At 54.8% G+C, this 10,937-nt stretch overlaps 1 protein-coding gene across 1 annotated transcript; it reads right to left on the reverse strand.

The window, feature by feature from the left end:
• Positions 1 to 294: 294 nt before the first annotated feature.
• Positions 295 to 4,452, reverse strand: Lbx1 (ladybird homeobox 1). The gene is made up of 3 exons (NM_010691.6): positions 4,242 to 4,452; positions 2,514 to 3,252; positions 295 to 1,868 (listed from the first exon to the last, which is right to left on the reverse strand). Exons 2-3 carry the CDS (start codon positions 2,836 to 2,838, stop codon positions 1,345 to 1,347), a joined length of 849 nt encoding a protein of 282 aa, NP_034821.2. The 5' UTR covers positions 2,839 to 3,252; positions 4,242 to 4,452; the 3' UTR covers positions 295 to 1,344.
• Positions 4,453 to 10,937: the final 6,485 nt, after the last annotated feature.

A 10,937-nucleotide genomic window follows, 5' to 3' on the forward strand; every position in this document is an offset into this window, starting at 1 on the left:
ACAATCGCAAGCCTGGGTTTTTTTTTGTTTTTTTGTTTGTTTGTTTTTTTTTTTTTTTTAACCCGGACCCGACGAAGCAGGCTTCACAGTCCACTTAGTAGCTGCTGCGTGCTTTTGGGCCTGGGCAAAAGACACTGCTTCCTCCCACTGCCTGTCTGTTCCTCCTAAGCCTGCCCTGAAACTTCCCCGAAATCTCCAAGGCGGGTGGGACCTACAGGGGGCAACAGGGACAATCTTAACCTACGACTGCTTCGGGTAAATCCGGCCCATTCTCGCAAATGCGATCGCGGTCCATTCTAGTAAAATGGCAAAGACTTTATTTATCGGAGGAAGAGGCCTTGGGTACAGTCGAAGAAAGAGAGGGCAAGGCAGGAGCTGGGAAAGGGCACCCGGAACCCACCCTCCCTGGGCCACCCTCGAATGGCCAACTTGAGACGGGAGAGAGATGTTGACAGACGGACCCAGAGCTACAGAGGAGGTGAGGGTTAGCGCTTGGGTCATCCTTCTTTAGGTCTCTGTCACATGCAAAAAGAAAAAAATTTTAAAGAGTAAAAAATAATTCCTAGGGCTTTGGGTTCTGTTTTCCATGACTGGTTGGGTGCTTCCCTGCTTTTTCCCTAAGAGCCAGACTTCAGCAATCAGTCCGAGAAAATGCAGGAAGATTTGGAGGAATTTTAAAAAATAGTGGGCCTCGGGAGGCAGACACGCCATCGAAAGCAGACTTCTCTCGCTGGGGAAAGAAAAGATCGATTTTGAAACTTGCAAGTCAGGGCCCGGCTCCCCCCCCCCCTTCTCACGGAGGGAAAAAAAGGCAGAAGGAAATTAAAAGTCAACTGTAATAGGCCGAGAGAGGTGAGCGGACCGGTGCATTCGCCACATGCAGAAAAAAATTAAAACAGCTTCTAGACCGCAGGAGTTAGTAGTGTTCGCCGCTCTCGAGTCCGCCTCACCGTCAGCCGACCCGGCAGCACCCGGGCTTTGAAAACATCGAAATCTCTGAGATTAAAAAAAAATAATAATCATAATAAAAGAAAGAAAATAATCAAGCTGTGGTGGGAGGAACCCACTATATAGGCTTAAATATTTATACAGAAGCCATACAGAATTGCACGGCGAGGGCTTCCGGGGCGGCGGAGGCCTCGTGTGGCGGCCGGCCCCGCCGGCCGGCCCGGATTTATTGCTTCGAAAAGGAAGAGGCGGCTATCAGGGGCCAAGCCCGGCCCCGGGACAAGGGTGGAGGCGGGAGGTGCAGAGGAGGTCCCAGCTCCCCTTAGCGGTCCGATCCGGGAGGCGGCGGGCATGCGGGCACTGGGGGCCCGGGCGGCAGGAGGTCCAGGGCGCAGCTCAATCGTCCACGTCGATCTCTTCATCTTCCTCATCCTCTGAGCAGTCCTGGCTGCTGGCCCGCTGGTCCGTGAGTGGAGAGGCGGGCGAGAGCTGCAAGGGTCCTCCGCCCGGGGCCTGCGGGGCGCCTGGGGGCAGCGCAGGAGAACCCGGCCTAGACTTAGCCCTGCCGCAGCCACCGCCGCCGCCACCGCCCGAAGCCTCCGAGTTCTGCTCGAGTTCGGCCAGCGCCACGATGTCCATCTGCCCGCTGGGGCCCAGTTTCTTGGCAGACTCCACGTCGGCCTTCATCTCCTCTAGGTCCCGCTTGAGCTTGGCGCGCCGGTTCTGGAACCAGGTGATGACCTGTGCATTGGTGAGGCCCAGCTGCTGCGCAATTTGGTCGCGATCTGCCGGGGACAGGTACTTCTGGTATAGAAAGCGTTTCTCCAACTCGTAGATCTGGTGGTTGGTGAAGGCCGTGCGTGATTTTCGCCGTTTCTTGGGCGTCTGCCTCTGCCCAAAGATGGTCATCCCATCGCGGCCTGGAAAGAAATGACAGTGTATGCTCGCGACGAGAGAGTCAAGACCCCACCCAGACTCTCTCCCATAACTCTCCAACCGACTCAGGCCCGGGGTCCCGCTCTTGTTTCTTCTCCAATTCGATTCCACTCTCTAAACCTGAGCAAACTGGGCCATGGGACACCTCCTGTCTCTGGTCTCCTGAAAGTCCTAGGAAAAAAATGTTTTAATTTCTGCTCCCTAACAGTTGGTCTGAAAGAGCTAAAGTCTCACAGAGTGCAAGGAAACCACACAGAGACTCCCTAAATGTGTTGTGAACACCGATTCTCCACCCCTTTCCAATGGCCGGACTCCACCCTACCCAGGAGTTGTCAGGGGAAAAAAAATTTCGCCCTCTTCCCAGTCCAGGAGTAAGTCTAGGAGAGTCCAAGCGGACGGGAAGCCTAGGTAGCCGGCCAGACTCCGGGAAGAGCTTGGGTTCTCACACCTCTCTCAGATCACCTCAGAGGTCCCTAGGAACTAGGCTCCTGCGCCCCTGTCCCCAGTCTCAGCTGCAGAAGCCAGGACTGGAGGGGCCTGGCAGCCGGCGTGGGCAGAGGCAGGGGGTACGAAGGGCAGGACACTGCGTGTGGGCGACTGGGCGCAGGGGAATCTAGACTTGTGCCTACCTTCGGCTGCCTGCAGGACGCTGACCTCCAGCCCCTTAAAGGTCTTGCTGGCGAGCTCCTCCAAGGCGCAGAGAGGCGAGGTCTGCGAGAGCAGAGCGCGGCCCGCCAGGGGCAAGCCGCCCGGCGCGTGCTTGTCCGCGGCCGCCAGCAGGTGCGCCGCCCCACACAGCGAGTAACTTCTCCGCACGGACGGCTTGTTGAGGATGTCCTCGATGCTGAACGGCGTCAGCGGCTTGTTGGAGTTGGCGGGCGGCGGCAGGTGGTCCAGAGGGCTGCGTCGCCGCTCCTCCCCTGGCGCCGCCTTGCCGTCCTCCTTGGAAGTCATCTCGGCCTCGTTTGGGGGCCCGGCCGGGGCGGCTCGGGCCGGGGGGACCCAGCCCGCGGGCAGCTCGGACGCTGGACGGTGCGAGAGGAAGGCGAGAGGCGGGCAGGAGGCCGCGCCGGGCAGGGCGCGGATGGGCAAGCGGCCGATTAGCGCGGCGACCCGGGCGAGCGGAGTGGCGCGGGGCCCCGGGAGGAAAGCGCTGACGCGGGCGCCGCCACTGCCACCGCCGCCGCCGCCGCCACCGCCGGGGTTTCCAGCAAGCCCGGGCCGGAGCCGGGAAGCGCCGCGCCGGGCTCCAGTTTCGCCAGCCCCGGTGCTATTTAAAGGTGTCAGGTGGCTCCGCCGCGGCGGCTCCTGGCCCGGGGTCCTGGCGGCGGCAGTTGGAAGAACCGAGGCGAGGGCGCCGATCCCGGACTGCGAGGGGAGGCGGAGAGACGGGGCAATTGACTATTGCTAACAAGTTAGCCTTGATCGAGGAGTAATCAATTATCTGCAGCTGAACTTCTCTTTCTTCGCTCTCCCTTCTTTCTCCTCTCCCTTCTTTCTCTCTGTTCTCTCTCCTCCCTGTCCTCTCTCTCTCTCTCCCTCCCTCCCTCCCTCTCTTCACTCCACTCTGCTCCCCCCGTCCCTCTCCTTCTCTACCTCTCCCTCGCCCTCTCTTTCACTCTCTGTCTGTCCAATGCAGGCGGCTCTAAGTTGGGAAGCTCATTAATTAGCGGGCCGGGGTAGGAGGAGCCGGCTGGAATTAGCCTGCCTAATGCGCCTGTCAGTCCCGGCTCTACGCCGTGCTCGGCCCGAGATGTTTGTAAATTACATTAGAGGTGCCTTTATTGCTCCCGAACCTGGGGTGACTAAAAAGCCACCGCCCCCCACCCCCCACCCCAAACTGAGAGCAGTGCTCTGGGCACACCCGTCTCCCGCCGGCCTGGCCGAGATGGCAGCACCAGCCCGGAGATCTCAGGCTCTGCAAGCCGCAGTTGGGAAGCTTGAGAAGGGTACCAGGATCCCCAGCCGCGGAGTGACGCGGTCGCCGCGCGGGCCAGGTAAGAACTGGAGCCCAGGCGGGTCCTGCTGCTACCCAGTGTGGACTTTGATGATCCCAGATCAAGAAGCCAGCGTCCCTATTCTTACACACTCTTGTCTCTCCCCCCCACCCCCCAACCCCAGCCCTGGGCCGTGAGCCCGAGAAAAGGAGAAGCTGAAGGCTCCGGGGGCTGGCCCCTAGGAGGTCAGAGCGGGCTGCACAGCCTTGGGTGGGCGACACGGGACAGAGGTGGGGATCCTAAGGGCTGGGGGAGGGGAACAATTGGAGGGCTCAGCCTTCCCCACCCGAAGAGGCGGAGGGAGGAGTTGGCTGTTCTGCACGCCTCTCCCCTGATCTGAGCCTGAGGCGGGCGCCCTACCTCCTTCTGCAATCTTGCACACTCTTTCCTCCCGCCGTGGCTCTCGGGGCAAGCTAGGGCCACCACATGTCTGATGACGGACGTCTGACGGAAACTCGGCCGGGTGTCGGGGTTACCCGGGCGGGTTCCGGGCTTCCCCGCTGCTCTCTGCCCCGGCCAGGGCCGGGGCCCCGCTGCCCGCCCCGCCCAGCCGGGCACAGGGCTTGAGTGTACAGCACGGCCCGACTCCAGCTGTTCCGGATGCGGGGTGGGGGCCGGGAAGGGGCCGGGCCAGGGCTGGGGCTGTGCTCTCAGAAACTCGCAGCGAGGCCGGAGAATCTGGTTGTGGATCCCAGGGCCTGGAATCTCTGAATATTAGGCGAGCATTTTGTGTGCATCGTTATTTGAAAATGTTTGGTTTTCTTTTCTTTCTTTCTTTCTTTCTTTCTTTCTTTCTTTCTTTCTTTCTTTCTTTTTTTTTAACGTGTGTTTTGGCGTGTGGTACTCCGTGTGTCTTTTTTTTAACCGTTTATGGATCTCTGGGCATTTAGGCGGGTTTGAGTCTCAGCTATGCCTTTCTTTTCCCTTAAAACGCGACAGTGGGGCTGTGCTCTGGGGCCCTCTTCTCTCTTGCTACTCCATCTGGTTTATGTTGGGCCCGGATTTTCCACTTCTTCTCTTGGAAAAAGGAGGAAAGTAAGAGGGTGTAGGAACCAGACGGAAGAATACTTCTCCCTTCACTAGCTGCACACATCAGACTTGCTTTGTTTGTAAACTCCTGGATGGTCTGTGTACTCCAGAAGCACAACTTGGGTCAGAGAAAGGTTTCAAGAGCAGCTGGAGAATTTGTGGACCAGGGTAGGGAGTGGGACAGAAAGAATGGGATCCTCCCTATAGGCAGAGAGGGAGGGGGGGGGGGACTTAGCTGGGCTGGGGACTGGAACAGGCTTCTTCGGTGCAGGGGCCTGATATTTATTTAATCATTTGGATTCATGGCATTGTAGCCTTGAGGAGTAGAGAAAAGGATTTGTACCTGGAGTTCCCAGTGTGATGGGGGAACTGGCCTGCTTGGGAATGCTAGAAGCCATCTTTCTACTTCCTTCCCAGACTTCACCCTGCATCTTCGGGAGGTGGGGAGAAGGTAGGGGGTGCTCTGAGGCAGAAATGCTGATAGTAGAGGCTGGAGTTTCCTGAGTGCCACAGATCCATCCCAGGTCCTGATGCAGCAGCATCTCCTGCCTCCCACCTCCCAATCTCTCTGTCATCCCTGATGCCCTGGAAGCCCCAGGAGGTGCTAAGCCTTGTAACAGGAAGGTCTAGGGACTGGTGGAAGGAACAAGAGGGAGAAAGGGCCAGGGAAGCCTTGAAGGAGGGCACAGGGTACATCTGCTCTCTCCCTACTTCCTGCCTTCAGGATCCTGCCCTTCCCTGTTATAACACCAGGCCCTTGATGAAGACTACACCTTAAAGTTAAGCCCAGCGTTGTGGCTCACCTCCCAGTTTCTGAAGACAGGGAGAGTTGAGGATTTCTGAGAAACTGCCGAGAGGGGTGGAATGTGAACTGGGGAGCAGAAAGACCCATGCTCTCTGAGATCTTTGTTCATATCTTGTCAATTTCATTGACGTTCTACAGTCATTTGCTGTTTTACCTCCATGCACCTCCCCTTCCTGCCTTGCCCTATCCTGTGGTTTTGCTTCTTTGGCCTAATTGGTTAGCCCCTCAGCCAGGAGCTCAGCATGCAAGGAGCTGTGGTGCCACCTGGCATTTTGATGTTTCTGTTCATTTTGCCCAGATTAGTTGTCCAGGCCACCTTGAAACCTATTTACTTGCCCTGGCTGCCTCCTTTTCCTGAACCTGAAAGTCTACCCTATCTTCAACTTCCCAGCCCCCAAGAAAAAAAAAAGCTGTGTGGTACACCTGGGGTCTTCTAGAATCTTGGGAACCCAAATCCACTGGTCTTTAGTACCCCTCCTGAAGAGCAATGGTGTCTACTCTGAGTTGGTGATAACACTCCCCCTCCTCTTCCCCTTCTCTCCTGCCAGAGTTTGGGACCCTTGAGTACAAGAGCCTCATTCAGGGGACTCCAAGCAAACTGGATCTACCCACTCCTGGGAGACACCCAGTTCTTACCCATCAAAGATGTCAGATGAGTTCCCATACAGCAAATAAGGTCAAAATGATTGTACAAGGTGGAGGGGAATGGCCCTGGGCCAGACGGTGCTCTCAGAGGAGTTGAGAGATCACAAGAATCAAAAAGGAGAGCAAGCTTCTGAATCAGAGAGTTCAGTGGGAGGATTGGAAGAAACCCAGTCGCCAAAGTTCCGACTTCCTCTTCCTATCCACACGCCCTCCCGGGACTCCTCACACACCCCAGTCACCCGCCCAGGGACTTTTTAGCTGGACCCTGAAATCTCCTCCGCTGCCCCAGAGGGACACCCATTGCAGGGACACCCATTGCAGGGACACCCATTGCAGGGACACCCATTGCAGAGGCTGCTGTTCCTGTGTCCCTGAGCATTGAATTATTGTGGCTCGAGTCCAGCCTCACTCCATCTCCAATGGAAGGAATTATTCTGACAAAATAACTGTTGGTAGTCTAATTTAGGGGAAATCCCAAACAAAGAGGGGGGGAGAAATATTCCATAAATTGTTATGGACTTGTGTTCTAAGGGGAACCCTGCAGACCCAAATGAAACAAGTTGTTTCTTAGCAAAGGACAATAATTCACTTAACCCATCCCCCAGGCTCATCAGATTCACCCCAGGTTACTTGGGTAGCCCCAATCATTTCCACCACCTACTCTCAAGCCAGACTTCCTTCTCAAGAGGACAGTCTGGGTCTGGCACCACTCTATATAAGTAATGGCCACTAGTTCTGATGGCTTTTGTCCCGTAGGGATTGCTACCCAGTCCCTGAACTTCAGAGAGTCCTTCTGCCATAGTCCTATCAACCTGGCTGAGCTAGGATTAGTCATCTTGGGTTTTATATTCTGTCCTGGGCCATGTCTATAACAGGAACAATAGCCATGACTATAAATAAAATACCATAAACCCTTACTTTGCCTGGTTCCCAGATAAGCTTTATTCATTTGTTACTTTACAACTTGTTGAGGTAGTTATGACTAATATTTCTCATTTTACAATAAGAAAAATGGGGAGATAGCCAGGATCCTATCTAAAGACATGCGCTTGTTGGGGATTAATTGGGATTGGAACACTATTATTGTTCCCCAACTCAGGTCTGTGCTCTTATTCTCTGATCTCTGTGACTCTTAACCAGAGGTCTCTCCAGGCTCTGTGAACAGGTTTCAGGAGTTCTGAAGACTCCAACACTCCGTGTAAACTTCATCTACAAGCCTGAGTGGATATATAATATATATATATATATATATATATATATATATATATATATATATATATATATATATATATATATATTTCTGTGTCTAATATTATGTAACACAGTGGATTCTCAAAAGGGTTGGAGATCCAGAAAAGGCAAAGGGTAGAAGGAGGCCGACAGGGGGAAGGGAGGCAGGCCAATGGGGAACAGGAAGAAAGCTTCCTCCTCCCAGGCCTAGGAAGCAAGAAGCCAGCTGCTCCAAACACCAGGCTGGGCTCCAAGCCTACTTCTGAACCTGCCTGGCTCTCCCTTTGCCAGGCACAGCTCTCCTGACCTCTGCCTAAGGCTGTGGGGGCAGGGTTTGCGCCTGGGCTATTCTTTAGGGAGCACACACACAACTGCTCCCTTCCTTCTTTGGTGGAATGAATTCCTTTAGAGCACTGTCAAGGCACTTCCTGCTCATGGATGGAGGGACTAAATGTTTTTTTGTTTTTTTTTTTTTTTTTGCTTTTTTTGTTTGTTTGTTTGTTTGTTTGTTTGTTTTGGAAGCTGTGAAGGAAGCACTGACACACAGACACCAAATGACAGAGACATCAAAGGATGGAGACACCAAAGAATGGAGACAGGCTGAAATGCAAGAGTCCCCCAGGGATGCTTGAGGGCTGTGTGGTACCCAGTCTCTAGATCCTCTCCTTTTGTTCTAGGCCTTTGCCCCCACTCATCCAGGGTCAGAATGGCCTCTTCCCCTCTCTTCCTGGCAACTCTTTCCCTATGCCAGTGCCCAGCTCATCACCTTGGGGAACTCCTCCCAGGCTCCCTCAGCAGACCCCCTGAGAGTCACTGTCACCTTGCCAGACATGTGATGGTTTGTCTGTCAACCCTTCTGCTTCTCTCTCCATCTGGTTGTGAACTTGGGGAGGACAGGGCAACCATTTCTCTGTGTGCCCCCTGTGCCAGCCCGGGGCACGTAGAGTTCCCCAGATAGTTGTTGAATAAATAAACTAAACAGATAAGAGACAAAGAGAGACAGGCAGAGAACTCACTCAGTCTTGGCCCCTGAGAGAGGACATGAGAGTGTGCAGGAGAGGGTAGGTACATTGTTTTGGTCAGCTGCATGCAGACTGGTGCAGCACCCTGCTGCTCACGCCTCCAATACGTGCAGAAGGGTGCAGAGACTTCGTTCTTTGACGCTTTTTGCGGGGTGGGGGAGGGGTACTCTTGGGGGAAGCTAGGATCTGGATCCACTGTGGCCTGGCTGATAACTGGACTTCGTTTCATTTTGTTTTGTTTTAAACAGGATTGATTCCCTGCCATGGGATAGGTTCAGAGATAGAGAGGAAGAAAGGACAGAAGATTGGGTTGGAGTGAGGAGCAGAAAGGAGGGGCAGAAAACGCACCAATTGTATCCCAGTAGCTGGGGGGGGGTCGTCTGTGAAGATGGTAAAGAACCCTGTGTGTCTAAGCAGGGTTCACTAGTTCTGTTCCAAGCAGAAGTTGGCTTTGAAAAACCAGAAGCATTTGGGTAGGTGGTTGAGGGATAATCCTTTAGAAGCAAGGGAAATAGACCCGGTAAAGGTGTCTGCCCGGGAGACAGGGCCTCCTTCTGTTGCGTAGGCAGTGAATTACTGGCCTGGAATGAAACCCCAGACCCTGGTGTACCCCGGAAGGTTATTGGAGTGCTGTTTAGCCCTTGCCTGGAGGGGCTGAGGAACAGCATCCTGCCTTTGGGGATGGTCCAACAATGCAGGTCTCCTTCCACCTTCCAGCTTTTGACATTCTTTTTTACTAACTTGGGGGGGGGGGGAGTCGTGGTAACCCTGTTAATGGTAGCCGTATTCTCTGCTCCACCGAGGTTTCTTTGCCTTGGGGAGGGTGCTGGGCACAGGAGACATCGAAGTCTTGGGATATTATGCATGGTGGAAAGGCTGGGGCAAGGAAGTGGGAGAGGAGGCCAGGGTACTAAGAGCCAGTATTGGCGGCTAGGCGGGTGTGGGGGGCTGGGGGGCTGGGGGGCGGGAAGAAAGGCCTGAGTCAGGCTTCTCATAATAAACGGCACGTGAATAATTCAGCAGCCTGGGGGATCATTGCATTAGAGCCATGGCCACCCCATACTGCCGAAACAGCGGGCTCACCAAAGAGCTGGGGGCTCACCTACCAGCAAAAGTAAGAGACTTGGGTAGAGGTCCCCTTGCCCCTAGGCGGCTTGAATTATGCCCAGGCTGAATCCTACCAGCGCCCCTGTCCTGGATCTCCTTGGAGTTCTCTAGTCAATGACCACCTTCTGGACAGCAGTTGCCCCATCTAAGGCTCTACAGTGCTCCCAGTGCTCTCAGACTGTGGGCAAGAGAAAACATGTCCAGATGGGGCCAGGGTAGGAAAAGAGGATGTGAGTGTCTGCCCTGAGAAAGCCTGGCAGCTGAAGGGCCCTGACGGAAAGTGGATGTGGCTCTAAGCAAAGCCAAGAACAAGGGTTTCCTCCAGAGCTTGGAGCCCAGCTCCCTCCAGGCTGCTGTGGGCCACTGGGATTTCCCTTGAGATTGAAGTGAGTTACTGGCAAAGTGACAACAGAGCCCTCCACGGGCTCAAGTCCCCAGGGTACCCTAGCCCATGGCACCCGCAGGTCCAGTTTCCATGATGTCAGACCTTTTTCCGAACCCAGCACATTCTGTCCCTGGAAGGAAGTGCTAGGATACTTGTCCCGGAAGCCTGGTTTCGTTTCCCCAGAATCTGTTCCCCCTGGCCTTGCCCGCTCTCTTCCTGACCTAGAAGGCTGCAACCACAGAGTCCCACGTCTACTCACACCTTTAACTCCTTCAGAAATCCACAGATCCCTTCACTTTCTGCCCGCCGCTTTATACTTCGTTCAACCCGTCTGGTGGGTTCTTCGGCTGCCTGCTCCTTTCTCCTCCCCTCTTCCTCTTAGTGAATCTTAGGCCAGGACCCTCTCTCTGGCTCTAGAAGGATCTTCAAAGTGTTCTGCCCAGCCGGATCCCGGCAGGAGGCAGCTCACTCAGCCCCTGGGCTGCCGCACCTCCCTCCCTCCATCCCTTCCGCAGCCCTTTCCGATTGATTTGAATTTGTTCTGAGGAGCTTGGTCCGCAGGTCTGGCTCCTGGGAAAGCCTGGATTTACTGTGCAGCTCCTGCAGAGGGCTTCTTTCTAAGCTTAAGGCAGCCCAGGTATCCTCATAGACACATCGCCGCAGGCGAATCTTAGCTGGCTGTGTGGCCTTAGGTAGGTCTTAGCCTCTCTGAGCCTTGGTATCCACCATTGTGCGGAAGGTTTAGGAAGGGCAACAGAAGGCTAAGCATTTTCTTTTGTTTAGGGAAGTGGACTGCCTGTGCTGAAGCCTAAGCAGGAAGCAAGGTTGGAGAG

Source organism: Mus musculus, chromosome 19, assembly GCF_000001635.26.
Source record: "Mus musculus strain C57BL/6J chromosome 19, GRCm38.p6 C57BL/6J".
Taxonomy (NCBI): Eukaryota; Metazoa; Chordata; class Mammalia; order Rodentia; family Muridae; genus Mus; species Mus musculus.